Here is a 22,550-nt window from a genome sequence, read left to right on the forward strand (position 1 = left end):
AACTCACTGTTCAAATCAGGAAATCAGGAAAATTCCATAAGCAGAAACATTGTTATTGAATGTCCCTCTGTGTCAGAGGGGGCTGTAACCTTTAGTGTCAGAAGAGCCATTTTTGACCCCTCCCCACACAAATATAATTATCTGGAGCAACAAAACATATTTGTTGAAATGTAATAATATAAAAAGTGAGCCACTTTGAAATAAATAAAAAAATGTTGGATTTTATGTAGCTCATGCTTGAGAAAACCTGCTGGCACATGTGAATCCAAAGATGGACAAGACTCCAAATGTGTACTTCTTTATCTCCACATGACTTCAATGTGTTGGGAATGGGTTTCCATATTTCTAAAACAAGTCTATTGAATTTGGGGAGGTTTTTAAATATAGCATTTGACTTAGAAATAGAATGTGTCACATTTTTTTAGTTGATTAAATTAAAACACTTACAAAAAGAGCTGCAGGTTGCAGAACCCTACTCTTGCTAAATACCTGAATACTCCCACCAGATGCCTCTTGGTTGAGAAGTGAAATGTCAAGTTGCCTTTAGCAACACAACCAGTTTGAAGGACTGAAATAAATAGTTCATAACTGTCAGTTCAACATAGTAAACTCTGGCTCCATAACGCAAATCACAAAAGCTGTTATTATCTGAGCCAGAGTATACACATACTTTACATCCAGCAGAACCAGATTTGGATGTAAATAAGCATCAGTCTATGCTATATAAGCCACAAAAACCAAGAATGTAGGACAACAGACCTACATAGCACAGACACAGAGACAACATGAAAGCTATTGCAGGTTGCCTTTTGCTGGTGTTGTGTTCTGCGGTTGAGTGTTGTAAGTTTCTTTCAGATTCATTTATTCCAGAATGAATCGTTGAAGGTCTATGATGAGAATTTTATTCTTAAAAGAATATACTGTACCTTTTCATTTCACTTTTTTCTCTTTACAGCTTGGGCAACATGGGAATGCAAAGAGGCTCCAAAGCTGTATAGTATCAGACAGATTGATGCTGGAATGGGACAAGTGGTTGCAGCGACAAAATATGGACGGCCATATCAACTAAGCGGAAGGTACTGGTACAGTCTGGGCTTATCCAGGCTCAAGCATGTCAGTGTGGGACCTGCAGGAGCGTGGGGATGTGACAGCAGCAACAAGGTGTACAAACTTGTAGGCGGAAACTGGAAAGTTGTCAATGGTAAATATTATTCTTATTTCCACATTAGCAGTGCTGTGTTTATGAGTTATCATTAATGAATGTGGTTGTTTATTGTGTATATTATAGGGCCAGTCCAGAACAGTAGTCTTTGTTGGTTAATAAAAAACCGGGACCACCAGTTTCACAGTGTTTGTAGCATATACTGTGCACAAAGAGCACAGTAAGAAAGGCTTGATAACTATATGAGTTGCACCTATGTATTGTGCTTGTCTTCAGGTCAAACCTTGCAGCAGGTGGATGCTGGAGGTGATGGTCAGGTTGTTGGAATAGCACCCACCACCAATGACACCTACTGTCAGACAGCCAAATACGCTGGTAGCTATTATGGAGAGGGCACTCTTGCCTGGACTGGACTTACAAAGTCATTGGTATATGTTAGCTGTGGGAAAATGTACGGCTGCTGGGGACTCGACACAAAAAACAGGACCTTTGTGGCAAAGGTTGGGCATTAAAGCATCAGTCAAATCTTTACCAAGGTAAATCCTATTCACTCATAGATTACTAAAACACACACATGTATGTTTGTTATGACAGAAAGTCAACTCAACAACCTGTGTAACTGAAGGCTGGACACTTGTGGATGGGCCAGCAATGCAAATGATTGAAGTGTCAACTGATGGAGAGGTTTTTGGAGTGACTTCAGATGGCAAGGTGTTTCAAAGGTAAGCCAGTTGTCCCTCTAAAGTGTTAGCTGGGTATTTGAAAAGAAATTGTCAGTATTTAAGGGTGTTGCATCTTAGTTTAATATAGATTACTTCAACTTAATGTTCACAAAATAGTCTGTATGTTGATGAAATTGCAGTGGTGTAATTCCTAAGTTCCTCAGCATGACTCTGATCACAGAACTTTGTTTAAAGAAATTCTCAATCCAAACATTATTTTACTGAATAAGAGAAATCTTGTGGTCTTCTGTTGATGGAAAAAACAAATGTTAAGACGATTGTTTCATACATTTATCTGACTTCTTTCTCAACAGACTTGGCATCACTGATTCACTGAGAGAAGGCAGCGGATGGGTAAAAATCCCAATGTGCATGCCCATCAGTCATTTGACCTATGACCTGAACCATCTTTGGGTCGTGACCACCTCTGGTTGGCTGTTGCAGTGCACTCAAGAAGAAGCAGCACCACCAGCACCACCAGCCTAACACTGGACTAGTCTCTTCATTCTCAAGAATCACTCACATGTAGAACTTTCTCCTGTCTGTTGGTGTTGTTTCTTCTCTGAACATTTTGAGTTTTCTGATCTTTCCAAACAAAATGTACAAAAGAAGTACAACTTTGTTTAAAACCTTTAATTGTGGGTTCACTATGATTTTCATTTTTCTGAAACTGAATGTTCAAATCAGGAAATATAATAAACGTTGATATCAGCAGCATTTTCATTGAATGTGTCCTGTGTCAGAGTAAAGGATCTTCTTTCTCAGCTTAAAATGATGTCAATGCTACTGCATGTTTAGTTCTTGAGATCTTAGTTAATCCCCCCCCCATCATCAATGGAAAAATGAATTCCAAAGTATATCAAGACATTTTGCAGGAGAACTTAAGGCCAGCTGTCCACCAACTGAAGCTCAACAGAGGATGGGTGATGCAACAGGACAATGACCCAAAGTGCAGAACTAAATCAACAACAGAAGAAAATACACCTTTTGGAGTGGCCCAGTCAGAGTCCTGACCTCAACCTGATTGAGATGCTATGGTATGACCTCAAGAGAGAGATTCACACCAGACATCCCAATAATATTGCTGAACTCAAAGAGTTTTGTAAAGAGGAATGGTCCAAACTTCCTCCTGACTGTTGTGCAGGTCTGATCTGCAACTACAGGAAACGTTTGGTTGAGGTTATTTATTGCTGCCAAAGCAGGATCAATCAGTTATTAAATCAAGGGTCCACATACTTTTTCCACCCTGCACTGTGAATGTTTACATTGTGTGTTCAATAAAAACATGAAAACATATAATTGTCTGTGAGGTATTAGTTTAATAAGACTGTGTTTGTCTGTTATTGTGACTCTGATGAAGATCAGATCACATTTTATGACCAATTTATGCAGAAATCCAGATAATTCCAAAGGGTTCACATACTTTTTTTTGTGACTGTGTTGCTTGTTTCTCTGCTTGTGTTAACTCCTGTGCTCAGAACTCCCTTCCGTGTGCATGCTGCCACTGAACCGTGTCCGCCGTCTGAATCAGATCTCTGCCTTCACCTCTGCATTAATTCATCTAATCTATTAACTCATTCGTTAATAAATTGTTATACTGCCTCCCGTCTCCGCTGCCTGCTCTTGGGTCCAACACTCACCTTTAACAGAACAATCTGGCCACAATGGGCCCAGCACATACGGACTCCTAAAGGACAATATGGACGCTGTACAAACCCTTCACCAGGACGTAACACAATTAAGTACCCACTTTAACCAGATAACATCTCACCCTGTCCCTTCACCTTCACCAGCCTGCGTGGACCCCTCCACCCAGACTCCTGTTCCCTCCACTCCTCCTCTACAGCATCGGGACCCGCAGGTTCCTACACCAGAACGGTACCTTGGGGACATGGGGGATTGTGGGCAGTTTCTCCTACAGTTCTCATCAGTTTTTCAGACCCAACCCTTTTCATACACACACCAACCAAACCCGCAGTTTATTGTTAAGGGATGCAGCGAGATGGGACACTGCATTGTGGAAAAGAGGCTCCCCCATTTGTAATTTATATCCATTGTTTACTGAAGAGTTAAGAAAAGTTTTCTACCATCCTGTGCAAGGGAAAGGAGCTTCACCAGGGTCATAGATCTGTATCTGAATATGCCATTGAATTTCATATTCTAGTGGTCGAAAGTTGGTGGGATGACATTGCCCTTCAAGGCGCGTTTACACATGGACAATCTGATAGATAGTCCATCTGGACTATCTGTCCAGATGGACAGAGATAAGGCCTCTCTGACCTTATCTCTGGACACATCTGGACAAGACTCCAGATGTGTACTTCTTTATGTACACATGACTTCAATGTGTTAGGAAGGGGTTTCCATATTTCAAAATCAAGTCTATTGAATTTGGGGAGGTTTTTAAATATAGCATTTGACTTAGAAATAGTGTAGGTGTCATATGAATCATTTCTGTATTTCATAGTAGTTTCAGTTTATGATTGATTATGTTTTTGATTCATATTAGTTCTGATGACTTAACCACATTTGAAAGTGTTAAGTTAGGTCATAATTATTAAGTAATTATTATGTGCACTATATTTGTGGTATTCAAGCATTGGTATTAAATTTAAAATGTCACAGTTTGTTTCTTATGAGAGAGAAGCAAAGGGGATCTTTAAGGAAGTGCACTAAAGGTGTGGGATGGCTTGAGAGCGAAAGGAGTTTTCTGACCGTGTTCAGACCATGTTCAGAGGGGATAAGAGTCGATCTGTGGATTTACTTTTCCTTTTGTGGACTTATCTTTTTTTATCAAATTTTTCATCTCTGAAATGTCTTCAATTTACTCAAGCAAATCCAGTGGCCTGTGTTCACACACCCAGTTTGCAGGACTGGCACAATTAATTTATAATTGTCAGTTCAAAACAATTAGCTCTGTGACTATGACGCAAATCACAAAAGTTGTTATTGTGACCCAGAGCATCCTGCAGAACCAGATTTTGATGTAATTAAGATTCAATCAAAGTGGTATATAAGCCACGAAAACCAGGGATGTAGGACAACAGATCCACAGAGCAATCCATAGGTGACCTACAGAGCACAGACACGGGGACAACATGAAAGCTTTTGCAGCCCTTTTACTGGTTTTCTGTTATGTGGTTGGGAGTTGTAAGTTACTTTTAGATTCATTTATTCCAGAATGTATTGTTGAAGGTCTAAGATGAGGATAATATGCTTTTTCATTTCCCATTACTAATGACTTTGTCTTTACAGCTTTGGCAGCATGGGAATGCAAAGAGGCTCCAAGGCTGTATAGTATCAGACAGATTGATGCTGGAATGGGACAAGTGGTTGCAGCGACAAGATACGGACGGCCATATCAACTAAGCGGAAGGTACTGGTACAGTCTGGGCTTATCCAGCCTCAAGCATGTCAGTGTGGGACCTGCAGGAACGTGGGGATGTGACAGCAGCAACAAGGTGTACAAACTTGTAGGCGGAAACTGGAAAGTTGTCAATGGTAAATATTATTCTTATTTCCACATTAGCAGTGCTGTGTTTATGAGTTATCATTAATGAATGTGGTTGTTTATTGTGTATATTATAGGGCCAGTCCAGAACAGTAGTCTTTGTTGGTTAATAAAAAACCGGGACCACCAGTTTCACAGTGTTTGTAGCATGTACTGTGCACAAAGAGCACAGTAAGAAAGGCTTGATAACTATATGAGTTGCACCTATGTATTGTGCTTGTCTTCAGGTCAAACCTTGCAGCAGGTGGATGCTGGAGGTGATGGTCAGGTTGTTGGAGTAGCACCCACCACCAATTACTCCTACTGTCAGAGAGCCAAATACGCTTGTAACTACTATGGAAAGGGCACCCTTGCCTGGACTGGACTTACAAAGCCATTGGTATATGTCAGTTGTGGGAAAATGTACGGCTGCTGGGGACTCGACACAAAAAACAGGACCTTTGTGGCAAAGGTTGGGCATTAAAGCATCAGTCAAATCTTTACCAAGGTAAATCCTATTCACTCATAGATTACTAAAACACACACACGTATGTTTCTTATGACAGAAAGTCAACCCAGACACTTGTGTACCTAACGCCTGGACACGTGTGAAGGGGCCAACAATGCAAATGATTGAAGTGTCAACTGATGGAGAGGTTTTTGGAGTGACTTCAGATGGCAAGGTGTTTCAAAGGTAAGCCAGTTGTCCCTCTAAAGTGTTAGCTGGGTATTTGAAAAGAAATTGTTGGTATTTAAGGGTGTTCCATCTTAGTTTAATATCAATTACAACTACTTAATGTTCACAAAATAGTCTGTATGTTTAAGAAATTGCAGTGGTGTAATTCCTAAGTTCCTCAGCATGACTCTGATTACAGAACTTAGTGTATATTCATACAAACATTTGTTTAAAGAAATTCTCAATCCAAATATTATTTTACTGAAAAGACAGCAAAGCTGAAATAAAATCAAAGAGAAATCTTGTAGTCTGGTGCACAGCTTCCGTTGATGGAAACACAACTGTTTAGCTGATTATTTCATACATTTATCTGACTTCTCTCTCAACAGACTTGGCATCACTGATTCAAAGAGAGAAGGCAGCAGATGGAAAAAAATCCCAATGTGCATGCCTATCAGTCATTTGACCTATGACCTAAACCATCTTTGGGTCGTGACCTCCTCTGGTTGGCTTTTGCAGTGCACTCAAGAAGAAGCAGCACCACCAGCACCACCAGTCTAACACTGGACTAGTCTCTTCATTCTCAAGAATCACTCGCATGTAGAACTTCTTCCTGTCTGTTGGTGTTGTTTCTTCTCTGAAAATTAGTTTTCAAGTACAACCTGGGTTCACTATGATTTAACTCTTTCCGAAACTGAATGTTCATATCAGGAAATATAATAAAGTTTGTTATTAGCAGCATTTTTATTGAATGTGTCATATTGTGTCATTGTGTCTTTTTCAGCTTATAATTATGACTGCGACTGCATGTTTAGTTATTGAGATCAGGGTTAATTCTTCTTAAAAGCCAGTCTAAACTATTCAATACACAAATTCAGAAAGAGTAAAAGACACTTAATAATAAAGCACTATGAAATCAGTGTTAAGGTGTTTAATATCTTGACGTAATTTACAACACTGACATCCTATTCTATTGAAGACCTGAAACTAGTGATTATTAACTCCATAAAAAATGAGTTGCCCTGCATTGTTTGTACTGAAGCAAAGTCAAAGCCTAGCTCTCCAGTTACACACAGTACATATTGAACAGGATGGCTAATGAAGGCTATGTGTTCTGCTTTGTTTTGCTCAACGTTTCAATGTTTTATCAGTATGGATAATCTCAATGTTACATTTACTATTAGGCATATATGTCTTGCGATTAATGTTATCGTTTTATCAGTGGTAAGGTCAATAGATTCATTGCTGACACAATAACAACATGTAATCAGCATCATCAAAGACTGATCTTACACCAACCACAGACTGTTCACCCAGCCAAATTTTGCAAGGACATTATTAAGTCAAATTTTGAGTCATAATCAAAAGGGATATGAAACATTCTGTTCTAATTGCGATTAGCGATTAATCTGATCTAATTTGTTCCCAGCACTCGTGCATTGTAGGCTGGACATATGTTCTGGGACCAAGAATGACAATGATTGAAGTGTCAGGTGATGGAATGGCCACTCTCTTGCCTGCTCCATCGTGTCCTTCAGAAGTGCTGGCTGTATAGTGTTGAAAGCACTGGAGAAACCCAAGAACATGATCCTGACAGTGCTCCCAGACTTCTCCAGGTGAGAAAGAGCTCTGTCCTGCAGGTAGATGACAGCTTAAAGAAAATCTGAAACCAAATCTAATTTGACTTCAACAAAAGAAAATCTCAAACAACATCAAAAAGAAATCTTCACAGATCTTGTGCACAGCTTCTGCTGTTGAAAACATATTTTGTTTATTAATATCGTTGACTTCTCCCTTAACAGAACTGGCATTATAAAGTCAAAGCGAGCAAGCAATTGTTGGGAAACCATCCCAGTGTGCATGCCCGTCAGTCACTTGACCATCTCTGGTTGGCTTTTGCAGTGCACACACTAAAGTCATCAGTGTATCCAAGCTGCCATGCCTTCAAAAGTCAATCACTATTTTCATTTTCTGCTGTATCTAATCAATAATCTTGTCCAAGTCAGAGTATCGCTTATCTGGGAATCATCAAACATTTGTCAAATATATTGTGATTACCTTCTAAATGATTAAGTATTAATGCGCAACATTTCTCATTTTACAAAATATAAGTCAACAGTTGTGCACATTTCAAAGGCAACGAGGACAACAGTGCTAAATGATGTCAGGCAATTAGCTCCTCCTCACAAACTATTAAAAAAATTAATGACACAATTATGTTTGACAAAGGGCTGAATGCATAGGAATCTGTAGCTTGCATAACTTCCTTTCTCTTGGTGTACTTTCTTCTACTTCAATAAAAGATAGTGAAGGCAAGTTAATCTGGCTTCTGTCAGGTTGTGTGTGATTCTTCCAAACAGAATGTAAGAAAGTGGGACAGTTCAACACTTTCAATATTTGGTATAATTTTCCTACAATTGAATGTTCATTTATTGCTTATAATGGAATCCCTTAAAGAGGCCATAGCATGGCCCTATCTCACTTATATGTGAGATATGGAGGTCTACTTACAAACATGAAGTCGTTTTTAAGGTCAAAAACCTCATAGTCGCTGCAAACGAGCCGATGTAAATGTCTCATCACTGACGCTCTCGTCAGCCGTGCTGTTTCAGACCAAAACCACACCCGCAGAGCACTGTCTTGTGATTGGCCAGTTACCTGGAAGTGACGTAATTGGCACGTCAGCTCTCAGACCCGCAGCTCCCCCTCTGGAAAGGCGGATGCATCGTTAGCAATTACCAAAACATAGAGTAATGCTGTCGTCACGACCCCTCGCCATAATCCCTTACGCATTTGATCCGGAGTCTGACCCAGAGTCAGAATACACTGTGACAAGTGAACCAACTCCATCGCAAAGACTGCTGCAGGGCGCCTGTAGCTCGGATAACATTGTGGTTACCGAGATGTTAAACACACATGCAAATGAAACACAAGCGTAGCATGTAGATTAGCCTGTAGCCGACTAGCTAATGCTAAACGACAGAACAAGCACACAAAGACAGTTTTACAAACCGTAAATATTGTAATATGCACTGCTCCTTCCTTTAGGTGAAGTTTTGTGCTGTGTCCTGCTTTATATTGCCTGAATTTTGTGCAACAATCCTCCGTGAAGTGGTTACCGCATACATGGAGGTATTTGGGAAATGTAGCAGGGACATTCCCATCAAATATGAAAGATATCCACTGAGCTTTTTTTTGCTCATTGGCAGGGAGCTTGTGGAGCGTCTGGTATTGTTTATCACAACCCAGAACAGAGCAAAAACTCGCTGAACCTTTTTTCGATACGCTCAGCCGCTACAACGAGAGTAGTTCTTCTTCTTCTGCGGTTGAAAGTTGTCATGTTCGTGTTCCAAGGATGAGGCCGTGTTGATTGCTTGTAACTTAGTTTAATGTCTCACGTTCTCCATAACATACATGTGCCCTCATGCAGTCTTGCTCTAGTCCGTTATATGGTACGGTAAGCTGACTACTAACCAGTACTGCCGCCTAGCGGTCAAACATGTAATAACATCTAATCATAACAAAAGTATGTCAGATACACACCCAAACACAGCATTAATTGGCACTTCCGGGCTATGGCCTCGTTAAACATATGTAAACAACCTGAAACTGGGTCAGGCGGATAATGACATACATCATTTACCACAATGATTCTCTAGCCTTGCTAAATACCTGGATTTTCCCACAGAGGCCTCTTGGATGAGAAGTGAAATGTCTTCAACTTTACTCAAGCAAATCGAGTTGCCTATAGCGACACACCCAGTTATATATGAAATGAAATAAATTGTTCATAATTATCAGTTCAACTTAGTAAACTCTGGCTCCATGACGCAAATCACAAAAGCTGTTATTATTTTTGTGAGCCAGAGTGTACATAAACATCCCTGCAGAACCAGATTTGGATGTAATTAAGCATCAATCTATGGTATATAAGTCAAGAAAACCAAGGATGTAGGACAACAGACCGACATAGTACAGACACAGAGACAACATGAAAGCTATTGCAGGTTGCCTTTTGCTGGTGTTGTGTTTTGCGGTTGAGTGTTGTAAGTTTCTTTCAGATTCATTTATTTCAGAATTATCCATAATCGTTAAAGGTCTATAATGAGGATTTTATTCTTAAAAGAATATACCTTTTCATTCAACTTTTTTCTCTTTATAGCTTTTCACTTCACATTACTAATGACTTTGTCTTTACAGCTTGGGCAACATGGGAATGCAAAGAGGGTCCAAGGCTGTATAGTATCAGACAGATTGATGCTGGAATGGGACAAGTGGTTGCAGCGACAAAATATGGACGGCCATATCAACTAAGCGGAAGGTACTGGTACAGTCTGGGCTTATCCAGCCTCAAGCATGTCAGTGTGGGACCTGCAGGAACGTGGGGATGTGACAGCAGCAACAAGGTGTACAAACTTGTAGGCGGAAACTGGAAAGTTGTCAATGGTAAAAATTATTCTTATTTCCACATTAGCAGTGCTGTGTTTATGAGTTATCATTAATGAATGTGGTTTGTTTATTGTGTATATTATAGGGCCAGTCCAGAACAGTAGTGTTTGTTGGTCAATAAAAAACCGGGACCACCAGTTTCACAGTGTTTGGAGCATGTACTGTGCACAAAGATCACAGTAAGAAAGGCTTGATAACTATATGAGTTGCACCTATGTATTGTGCTTGTCTTCAGGTCAAACCTTGCAGCAGGTGGATGCTGGAGGTGATGGTCAGGTTGTTGGAATAGCACCCACCACCAATGACACCTACTGTCAGAGATCAGAATACGCTGGTAGCTATTATGGAGAGGGCACTCTTGCCTGGACTGGACTTACAAAGCCATTAGTATATGTCAGTTGTGGGAAAATGTACGGCTGCTGGGGACTCGACACAAAAAACAGGACCTTTGTGGCAAAGGTTGGGCATTAAAGCATCAGTCAAATCTTTACCAAGGTGAATCCTATTCACTCATAGATTACTAAAACACACACATGTATGTTTGTTATGACAGAAAGTCAACCCAGACACTTGTGTACCTGACGGCTGGACACGTGTGAATGGGCCAACAATGCAAATGATTGAAGTGTCAACTGATGGAGAGGTTTTTGCAGTGACTTCAGATGGCAAGGTGTTTCAAAGGTAAGCCAGTTGTCCCTCTAAAGTGTTAGCTGGGTATTTGAAAAAGAAATTGTCAGTATTTAAGGGTGTTGCATCTTAGTTTAATATAGATTACTTCAACTTAATGTTCACAAAATAGTCTGTATGTTTAAGAAATTGCAGTGGTGTAATTCCTAAGTTCCTCAGCATGACTCTGATTACAGAACTTAGTGTATATTCATACAAACATTTGTTTAAAGAAATTCTCAATCCAAATATTATTTTACTGAAAAGACAGCAAAGCTGAAATAAAATCAAAGAGAAATCTTGTAGTCTGGTGCACAGCTTCCGTTGATGGAAACACAACTGTTTAGCTGATTGTTTCTTACATTTATCTGACTTCTCTCTCAACAGACTTGGCATCACTGATTCACTGAGAGAAGGCAGCAGATGGAAAAAAATCCCAATGTGCATGCCCATCAGTCATTTGACCTATGACCTGAACCATCTTTGGGTCGTGACCACCTCTGGTTGGCTGTTGCAGTGCACTCAAGAAGAAGCAGCACCACCAGCACCACCAGCCTAACACTGGACTAGTCTCTTCATTCTCAAGAATCACTCGCATGTAGAACTTCTTCCTGTCTGTTGGTGTCGTTTATCCTCTCAAAATGAGTTTTCTGGTCTTTCCAAACAAAATGTACAAAATAAGTACAACTTTGTTTACAATCTTTTAATTCTGGGTCCACTATGATTTAAATGTTTCTGAAACTGAATGTTCAAATCAGGAAATATAATAAAGTTTGATTTCAGCAGCATTTCCATTGAATGTGTCCTCTTGTGTCAGAATCAAAGGGTTTTTTTCACCTTATAATTATGTCAATGCTACTGCATGTGTAGTTCTTGAGATCGTAGTCAATTCTTCTTAAAAGCCAGTCTGAACTATTCAATACACACATTCACTTGATAACTAAATGAGCTGCACCTATGTATTGTGCTTGTCTTCAGGCCAAATCTTGCAGATTTGCTTGTAGCTATTATGGAGAGGGCAACCTTGCATGGATTGGACTTGCAAAGCCATTGGTGTATGTAGGCTAAGTTTCTCCTTTGTCTTCCAGTCAAAGATTGGCTGACTTAAAACATTACAAACACTCAATAACATTCAGCATTATGATCAAAATGATTTGCCCTGCATTGTTTATACTGAAGTAAAGTCAAAGCCCAGCTCTCTAACGTACAGTAGATATCTTAAGCTATTGACTCTTTCTTTTGAGCTCCAGTTCCAGTGCTGGCCTGGGGCAGGGGGCCACGGAGCTCTGGGGAGTTACACAATTATCCTCGTCATTATTTGCTAAATTTTCAATTTAATTCTCAGTTTTTGTGCATCATAAATATGTTTTTATTGTGAATCATTTTATATCAAAACAAGTACTTTGAATGCAATTCTGTCTAATATCATAATGAATATCTTATATTGCCCACCAGCTACTAAATAGTTGTTTTTTCCACCTTTTTTTCCTCTATGTCGGCCCCCGCTTGACCAGACTATATGCTCGTTGGCCCCAGGTCATTTGAGTTTGACACTCCTGATCTACATGGTCAGACTCCTAGCATGCATGAGCTTTTATCACCCTATCTTAATAGGCTGTTAAATGTCCTCAGTGGACATTTCCATTTTCTTAGCCTGTTCAGATTGAATCTCAGGGTACTCAGAGACACTAGTTTGGTCCTTGTTAGCTCCAATAGTGACCTAATTTTAACTAGTTAATCATCTATAACTAAAGTCAAAGTCAGTTTTATTGTCAATTCTTCACATGTACCAGACATACAAAGAATCGAGAGGACGTTTCTCATTCGCCCGTGGTGAAAACAGTTAAAGTGCACAGGCACAACAGATGGACAGACATTTCCTAATACTAAATAACAAATAACAATACAAAATAATATAATATTTTAATATTTTAATAATAATAAAAAAAAAATAGCATTCAAAAGATTATAAAGATATGTTTGTACTGTAAAAGTAAATGAATAACAGCCGGTATAAACGGTGTAACAGTATAGTGTGGCTGGGGTGTGGAAGGGGAGAGAATTTAGCTTCCTGACAGCTTGGTGGATGAAGGCTTTTGTGAGTGTGGTTGGAAGCTGGAAATGATTTTTCAGCTGTATTCACTATGCGTTGAAGTGATCTCCTGCTGTGCTCAGTACAGCTCCCGCCCCACAGTGATGCAGCTGGACAGGATGCTTTCGATGGTGCACGGGACAGGTTGGCTCTCGCTATTCTCAAGCCATTTTCATCCCCAGCTCTGAAGGCTTTGTCTCTGACCCTCAGCAGCTGGTGGACTGCTCCTGTCTGCCATGGCTTCTGGTTAGCCCGAATGATGACGGTTATTGTGTGGGTCACATCATCAATGCATTTCCAGATGTAAGAGGTCACAGTGTCTGTGAACTCCTCGATGTCTGTGTTGTAGTTGTATGTCGCTGCTTGCTTGAAAATATCCCAGCCTGTTGTTGTTGCAAAGCAGTCCTGAATAGCAGACATGGCGTCCGCCGGCCACACAACCGGTTTCACAACCTTCACTCTGGGCCTGTATGCTGGCATTAGCATTACAGTGATGTGATCAGAGAGTCCGATGTGGGGGAGGGGGGAGGACTTGTATGCTCCTTTGTGGGAAGTGTATCCAATGTGTTTTCCCCTCTTGTTGGGAAGTTGACATGCTGGTAGAATTTTGGGAGGACAGTCTTAAGGTCAGCATGATTAAAATCTCCAGTGAGGATGGTAAATCCATCTGGGTGTGCTGTCTGTTGTTCACTGATGTCCTGGTACAGTTCACAAAGTGCCACAATTCCTGTCACTGATGTTGGAGGTTGGAGGGATGTATTCTGCGACTAGCAAAACCGCAGTGAACTCCCTCGGCGGGTAGAAAGGACAACAATCATAAACAATCATAAACTCCGCCAGTGGTGAACAGTGTTTATATACTACAACAGCGTCCCGGCACCACGCATTCCGGATGTAAACACACACTCTGCCGCCACGTTAGCCGCTCCAGTTGTACGGCAGAGTCTGGGATGTTGTCGTTTAGCCATGTCGCAGTGAAAACAAGCACACAGCAGTTACTCACTGTCCGATTCGCTGACCTCAGCAGTCGTATTTGATCCATTTTGTTGTCCAAGGATCGTACATTCGTGCCAGGATGATGGATGGTATGGATGGGCGAGATGGGCTGGCCGCTAGCCGAGCCGGGATACCTCCGCGTTTGCCCCTCTTCTGCTTCCTCGCCTGCCACACCACGCAGGCAGGCGAGTAAGTAATCCGAGCTCCAGTAGTGTGTCTGTGTCAATGTCCAAAACTTTATGAGTATTGCTCTTACAGATGTCTAGCAGAGCCTGTCGACTGGTATTCCGACGTATACAGACGAGACGAACACGACAAACTGTCGGACAAACACATATTTAACAAACAAAACACCGCATTGTCGGGAGAGCGAGGGGCCACTGCGCCCACACGCACCGCCATCTTACGTTTTGTAAACCCAGCGATTTGAAATCGCAGACCTCTTGTATTTCTTCATTTTCTATGTATTTAGTCCATGGGCCAGACCTGATTTTAGCACAACTCAAGGGGGCAAAATGGTATGAAAAGGTACATGTCCACAGGTGATATTTTGGTATGATGGCAGTTATCAGCACAATTTAACCACCCCATACAGAAAATAGGCCTCCAGGTGAGCATGTATGGAGTCACCCTACAGCACCCCCTACTGGCCATAAACTGCTATAACACAAATGTCACAATAAGAATATTAATTGCAATTTCACAAAAATCACTTTCTGTAGGGGAACAGTTGCAGTAGGGGGAAAAATTTGGTTTGGTTTTGTTAATCCTTCATGTTTTTGTATATAAAAACGTATGTATATATTTTTTTCTTCTTTCTACCCCTTTTTATTCTTTTCATTTTTTGGGGGGAATTGTTATTGTCATTTTATATGTTTCATTTTTTAATGAACTAATGAGCTGCAGGTGAGAGGAAGGGGCGTGGAACAACAGGTAAGGGGAAGAGGGCAGGATCTGAAATGACAGGAGAGTTAGTGAAAATTTAAAACTTAAGTAAGTGATTCCCCACTCATGCTTGCATGGCGGGACATGGACAGCAAATGTGCTTGGAAAAGTAATAAAAACTAGAACATTTTGGGCAAAATTTCCATCGTGCCAATGTGGTCAGGTGCACTTAAGCTGGTCAAGTATTTTTTTCACATTGCTGTGTTGAAGGTGGTCGGTGTCGGTGTGATGTGCCTAATAAAGGAGGCAACATTTGGGTGGATTGAACCTTTAAAACTTTGACTAAGTAGTGTTTTTCATTGAATCAACTTTTAACACTTAGGAGAGAGATACGGACTCTGACATCTGGTTGCAAACGCCCCCACTTTTGTGATTATTCTCAGCTGTCACCACTTAAACGGGAGCAATACACACTCATTATAAAACAGAAAATATAAAATAAAAAAAAAAACACCACTACGTCTCTACATTAAACTGACACTTTTTTTTAGAGTGTTTCTTCTGGGAAAAGAGCTGGGGACAATACATACAGTACTTTCTCAGGAACACCGCCTTACCTGTTGAGTCACACTACAGCAGACAATGAAATTATAAAAGCATCTTGCTTAGCCAGTATGTCTTAAACTTGAAACAGACCTTACCTAAACTTGGGTAGGAACACGTGGTGCACAAAATATTTCTTTCAAATTAATTCTACACCCATTTCAGGTATTCTGCTACTCTATGTTTGTGGTGGTGCTGGTAAGTTACCTTACATCCACACCCATGTTTTGTTGCACTACTGGCTTGACAATCTTCCACGTAAACAGAAAGGGGAACCTTCCATACAAAACCTTTCAGTACAAAAGACCTTCAGTTGCTGTGATGCAGTGGGTCAATAAATCAAATAGAGACTTTTTTAGCCCACCAAAGCTGATTTCAAAATGATTAATTTTACTAGCTCACAGTCTTGTCTGTTTGCTTTTGCATCATGTTTTTCAGTGGAAGTGCATAAAAAAGACGGCATACATATTTTAGCAAAAGAGGGACCCACTCAGAAGCGTTGCTACATAGCACTTTCTTACCCTTTAAATCCCTGACAGCACAGCTCTCACAGGTGACACCTTATCATACATCTGTTTCACCAATATTTTCTCATATTTTTATTTACTTGTCACTTATAATGTTACATGTTTTTCAGCTTTTAACTGTGTTGTGCACCCCTCTTTGTCTTATAATAGTGACAACACACAAATATTCCATCCGTCCATCCTTCTGTCTGTCTCATTTCTCATAACATCAATTAATGAAGGCACTTGAACATGAACAGAATGATAGGGTTGTCAAACTCATTGTAAGTCAGGGACCACATCCAGAGCAGTCTGATCTCAACTGGGCCAGACAAGTAAAATAATAGCATAATAACGTATAAACAACAAAAACCCCAATGTTTTCCCTTTGTTTTATATTAAATCTTTTCCCAAAATATATTTGAGAAACACCTGAAAATGTCACGCTTAAGCTCACCATTGACACATGTGCATTGCAATTTACAGATCACAGTGGCTCTACAAAAAGGTACAAAACATTTAGTCACAGATCTCTGGAACTAAAAATTCTAGAATTTCACATATGATTAGAACATGTCAAGATCTAGAAATGATTTTACTACACATCTATGTAGTATTCCAAAAATAATAATGCGACCCCAGGGGACTAATTAGGAATGACTGTATGTTTAGCTAAATAATTGCAGTTGATTATCTTCAACATAATGTTAACTTTCCTGCTCTGCTTCTGGAGAGTGGTCGGGGAAAAAACTGAGAGAGGAAACTTTACCTGTGTTTGTCCTATTATTACATGTCAAAATGAGGTCATTTACATGTTTTGTAATATAATTAAAATTCAATTAAATCACTCCAACTCAAATGTGAATGATCACGCTACGCCCTGTGTCAGCTGGGACACAAAGGATAGTGCAACCTGGCCACTCCCAGGATTTGACAGACATGAAAAACAACAAAGCTAGTGGTGTCTGCCCTTTGCATTTACACCCTGTACCTCAGATTTCCCTGTTCTGTTCACTTCCCACGAATCTGAGGCCCTATCAACACAGAAACGCTCCGAAAAAAAGTTTTGAAAAAGTTTCCAGGAAATGTCTCCATCCACACACAACGCCCCAAAGGATTTAAATACTGCACACATAGGGAAATGACATGTCTGTCAAAGACAATATGAATAATGTAATTACAAACCACTTTGTCGTTCTATAACTACAGGGTATGGTGGCCATCTCACACACAGCCCAGTACACACCCAACAACTTACCAGCCTCTCTGCATAGTTCTGTTATTGTGCCTTCAGGTTATTGCTTAGTGTCAAGTGAAATGTATCCCACACTATGAACTGCATAACAAAGGTTATATTTTAGATTTGGGTTTCCTTGTGTTTTTTGATTTAAAGAAATAGTGGTAAAGACTAACTTTTGTTGCATCTATTCAGATGTACTGTAAGGGGAGATGACCACACACGAGTAAACATCGGACCAAAACTGCTGTTGCACTTGGAACTTTGGGATAAATTGACCCTTTGTTGACATGATTATGAGTAATCATGTGACATGGCAATTTAGAGAAGGAGACCAGTGGCAGAAGGCAGAAAGAGACCCGGGGGGTGGGATTTTACGCCCATCATAACTGGTGAGTCAAGGTAAAGAGAAACTATGATGAGGCTGCTAATTATGATCAAAGGTCAACCTGTTGCAAAGCAAAATGTGGAAAACAAAACAGGTATAGTCCAATATCACAAATCTCAAAGAAAGTTTAAAGTAGTTACTGAGTATGCAGCAAAAAACCCTCATCCATCAATCTAGGACTACTGAGAGGACAGGTAGAGAGGATATTTACTGAATATGTATGTATATATATATATATATATATATATATATATATATATATATATATATATATATATATATATATATATATATATATATAATATATATAAGGTATATAATTGTATAAGGTAACAACCCATACATTAAAGTAGTGTTTCAGTACCTATGATGTTTTTCTTGTGCTGTACAATTTTCTTTTTCTTTATTTGACTAATGGTTCATTGATGTGAGATATTTATATAACCGTTTTGCATATAGTCTGCCTGTTCCTTTTAAAATATGTCCATACATAACATATTTGATTTCCTCGACCTTTAAAGAAACAGTCGAGATGTTTATACAAAAGGATTTGGTGAGTGATTTCAGGATGATGATGAATATTTCGGATTTTGTCACTTTTCAGTTAGTAAAAGCCTGTGTGTATCCAGGATTGTATGTCAGTGAGGGCAGTTTGATAATGTGGAGAGAGTGATGGATTTCGATGATATGTTGAGCTGGGTGTCATTAGCATAACAGCGGAAATGAAGGCCATGATAGAATATGATGTGTCCAGGGGGTAAAAAAAAAACGTGCACTGGTCAAAGGCAAAGGAGAATAGACTTGTTTTTAAAAATTGATTTAAAAACTGAACATGAGATGAGGTAAGGCAAAGCAAACGCAGGTTTAACACGATTTACAACATCGCTGTACTGAGAACTCTATCGCGTGACTCTTTGGCTCCCTCTGTAATATCCACTGTTACTGGGGGTGAAAATTCACTATGATTTTAATCTGGACAAATGGATGGGCTCTGAATAAATGCTTTGATCTGTTCTTTCTAGCTGAGACTTTGAGAGATGTATTCATGCTTTTATTACAGCTATCTCTGTCTTTCCACTCTGACTTGCTGCAGCCATGCGTGTGCCTTTGTGATCTTTAAGATCAGATCATCAGCTGCTCTGATCAGTGGTTCCAAAATTGCAGCTGAAGCTCAGAGGGGATCAGGGTCTCACAGTTGCAGACCCTAAATTGTGGAATGGACTGCCGTAACACATGAGAATTGAATCCATTTTAAAGACTCACCTGTTTTCCTCTGCATTTGAGTGAGTCGTCTGTACTTTGGTTTACTGTTTTTAAATGTGCTTTATGAGTAAATTGGAGTGCACAGGTTCAATCAGCATTGTGTTGGTAACGTTGTGAATGAAACGTTTGAATGTTTTTACATTTAAAAGTAAAGCACAATAACTTTCTGCCTCCGTGTCTGAACAGAGAGCCGATCCGCTTATTCGTCAGCCAGACATCACCAGCTGTATCATTAGATCTGGAAATAATTGATGCATGTCCTTGAGTTCATGGGAGTGTTTGGCCGTTGTTCTTTTCACATTAGTGGCTTGACAAGTTTCAAACAGACATGCGGAACATTTTTGCTCACTGTTTCAAAAGGAACAGTGCTGCTTTCCGAGAATTGCCCGCCCCTATTGAGGACCCTGCCCAAAAGCGAAACCTACCAGACTTCGCTCCCTCAATATTGGAATGTCTACAGATTGAGAGATACAGAAGCACACTTGACATTACTCAAAACAATATTTTAGATGTAGCATTTCAATTGTGTTTGTTTTTTGTTTTTAATACATGGCTGTCAAAATGTACTCAATCCTAATTTTAGAATTGTTTCATAAGTTCTAGACATGAAATGTAAAAAAAAAAAGTCAAAACAAAAGCTGCTAAATGTCTTTAGTGGGATACAAGTGGGGCTGCATTTGTATGAGTTGCTGAGGTTTGTGTCTGATGTTTCTTCAATGGACATATGAGATTTCCCATCACCGTGGCTTTGTGATGAAATCAGGGACGTGTCAGTCAGCTTTAACAAGTATCTACTTTCTGCCATGGGGCTCGCTGCATACATGCACACGTGCAATTGTGTCCTTCTCGCAAATAGATGGAAACAAACCTACGCCCTCGAGTTACAGGACGAATGTCAGTGTCTGCCAACTTCCTGCCTGTCTTCTAAATTGAGTTTTGTGCATCTAGGTTATAACTGAATGACACATCTGACATAGCATCTCGATTATGTACAAACATAACTGTGTTAAAGTGCAACTTGAATATGTACATGACGATATGCAGCTCATGTTAGTGAACCAGCTCCTGAAGCAATGCTTCAGTGCGACTATATAGGGCAGGGGTGTAGGGCCAGATTTGAAAATATGAAGATTCCTGGGGGGCAATTGTCCCTTTTGGACAGTAAAAGTTATATACAAATGCACTGTTTGATAATAATTTTATTGTCATTGTCACAATTATCATTTGTAAATGGCCATGTGACCAAATCTAAGCCACGCAGGAGTGAAACAATTCTGCCTTTCTTTCACATAACATCATCATAACATAACAGGAACTTGATGCATGTGTCCGTCTTCTTATGACTGGGTTGCAAACCTGGGTCTCTGGTGTCAAAGTGCAAGTCCTTACCAGCTGAGTGAACAAGGATGACATTTAGCCGTGTGAAAATGTTAGTGACCACAGTGACCTGTGACCGCCACCTCCTGCACAAGGCTCAGTGCTTTCAGACAGCTAAGGTTTTTGTTTTGTTTTGTTTTGGGGGGTTTTCTGAATTTAGGGTGCCCCCATTGCTCCATGTGGGTGTTTTTTACTGCTACTGCATGAAAAATTGCCCATGGCAATAATAAAGGTAACTTTGAGTTCTGTAAATCAGCTTCATGTGCCACCCGGATTATCCACCACACAAATGAATTAATTATACTCGTTCTCAAAGTAGCAAATCTATTGAGAATTGACTAACTTACTAATTTCTTGCTAATTACTTAATAATTAAGGAATTTAATGGAAGAACTATTGGAATTTTACAAGCATGTAGATGATTTTGTTCTTTTCCTTTTTTATTTTGTAATTGAAACGATCAAAAGAACCTAATTAAATTGTGAATCCGCATAGATGTTTCCGTAGTAAGCTGTAAATTCATGGTTAGGTTAGGTTGGTTACTGAAAAACGCAAGTTAATGCGGCTATACTTCCAGCTCGTTCTGTGATGTTGTACACAACTGTGTTGTAGTATGGCTTCACTCGCGGCACTGGAACACCTTTTTTATTTCGACTTAGAAAGCTTTACTTTTGATCAGAAATCTGGCATTTGCAGTTGTTGTCCTTGATTTAAGTTATCTTCATTTAAATCTCCTAAAATACATTAGCCATTTTTCACTCATAAGCTAACAGTGCGTAACTGAATAGATCTGAAAGCAAACAAATGTACTCTCTTCAAGCTGCCCAAGCAGGAACTCTGTGTGTGACTCCACCCCTAGACATCTTGTTTTTTTCTTGCCTTGTAAAGCAATCAGCATTTGCAATGTTGCAGCACTGGATTTCTGTTTTAGATTTATCTCTCTTCTTCCTTCCCAGGCTAAAACGTGACCAAGGGTTGGGGTTAGAGAGCCACAACCTGCACATTTTAACTGAGTGTAACTCTGATACCGCTCATCTCTTTTTAATCTGAATCAAAATTTGCATGTGTTGTGTTTTATTTGCATTTTTAGTTTATTTTAAAGTTAAAACCGGGTTTTAACCTCTTGACTCTAGCCCTTTCCTATTTTATTCCACCCTGTATTGTATTTTACTGTTTTATTTACATCTTTTGTTTCATTTTCCCTTTGAGCTGCAATCTTGTAACCTTGTATGAAAGGTGCTGTACAAAAAGTTTATTACCATTATTATTATTCTAATAACATTTTAATTCACTTTAAATCATGTTGTATTTTGCTTGACAGATGATATTTTTTTCTTGTTTTTATGTTTACATGAATAGTAAACTTTAATTGGTGGAGGGGTGGCTGGTTTGAATCCCAGTTTAACCGAAGGACAGAGAAGTTGGTCGTCTCCTCATCATGTGATGATTATCTGCTCGCCTTCACATGTATTAGTCGCCTGTTACCAGCACACTAAAATTAACTAAAAAAGGTTAAATGTCAAGACAAAATATATGCATGTTTATTTGAAAGTGTATGTGTGTTGGATATTGAAGATGGAGCTTCTGGGCAGCAGATTTGAATGTGGAAAGAATTTGTGTGCATATGAACACAGTGTCGCTTCTTTTTTCTCTGGCATCCATGGGCTCATGCATTGTTTTGAATTGGGGTTGCTCTTTTAAGGTGTCCGCTGTACGTATCTGTCACACTGTGTATTATCTTTCAAATAAGTGGCCAAAACAGCCTGTAGACATTGTGGCAGGTGATAGGATAACACTAGCCACCATCAAGTGAGTAGAATGTCTCCACACTGTGTACAACATGTACGCGTGCACACCTTATGAGAAGACAAGGTATCACGCTCATTCAAACTGAGGGCAACATTTGATTGAAAACACCTCTCACATATACCAAGTTTATCTCCCATCAGAACAATTTATCTGTGACTATTTTTATTTTACAGAGATAAATGCATCTATAATGTTGATGTGCTATAACTAACATTTATACGTCCATTCT

The 22,550-nt window shown here is 39.6% G+C and overlaps 3 protein-coding genes across 3 annotated transcripts; all 3 read left to right on the forward strand.

The window, feature by feature from the left end:
* The first annotated feature begins 754 nt into the window (after window positions 1-754).
* Window positions 755-2,601, forward strand: LOC122767219 (fish-egg lectin-like). Its single transcript, XM_044022635.1, has 5 exons — window positions 755-840; window positions 956-1,201; window positions 1,439-1,662; window positions 1,757-1,884; window positions 2,199-2,601. Exons 1-5 carry the CDS (start codon window positions 786-788, stop codon window positions 2,368-2,370), a joined length of 825 nt encoding a protein of 274 aa, XP_043878570.1. The 5' UTR covers window positions 755-785; the 3' UTR covers window positions 2,371-2,601.
* A 2,312-nt stretch (window positions 2,602-4,913) lies between these two features.
* On the forward strand, window positions 4,914-6,791 carry LOC122767221 (fish-egg lectin-like). The gene is made up of 5 exons (XM_044022637.1): window positions 4,914-5,034; window positions 5,140-5,385; window positions 5,623-5,846; window positions 5,941-6,068; window positions 6,440-6,791. The coding sequence occupies exons 1-5, from the start codon at window positions 4,983-4,985 to the stop codon at window positions 6,609-6,611; spliced, it is 822 nt and encodes a 273-aa protein (XP_043878572.1). The 5' UTR covers window positions 4,914-4,982; the 3' UTR covers window positions 6,612-6,791.
* A 3,238-nt stretch (window positions 6,792-10,029) lies between these two features.
* LOC122767220 (fish-egg lectin-like) lies at window positions 10,030-11,952 on the forward strand. The gene is made up of 5 exons (XM_044022636.1): window positions 10,030-10,096; window positions 10,251-10,496; window positions 10,735-10,958; window positions 11,053-11,180; window positions 11,553-11,952. Exons 1-5 carry the CDS (start codon window positions 10,042-10,044, stop codon window positions 11,722-11,724), a joined length of 825 nt encoding a protein of 274 aa, XP_043878571.1. The 5' UTR covers window positions 10,030-10,041; the 3' UTR covers window positions 11,725-11,952.
* The last annotated feature ends 10,598 nt before the right edge of the window (window positions 11,953-22,550 follow it).

Source organism: Solea senegalensis, linkage group LG3 (genome assembly GCF_019176455.1).
Source record: "Solea senegalensis isolate Sse05_10M linkage group LG3, IFAPA_SoseM_1, whole genome shotgun sequence".
Taxonomy (NCBI): domain Eukaryota; kingdom Metazoa; phylum Chordata; class Actinopteri; order Pleuronectiformes; family Soleidae; genus Solea; species Solea senegalensis.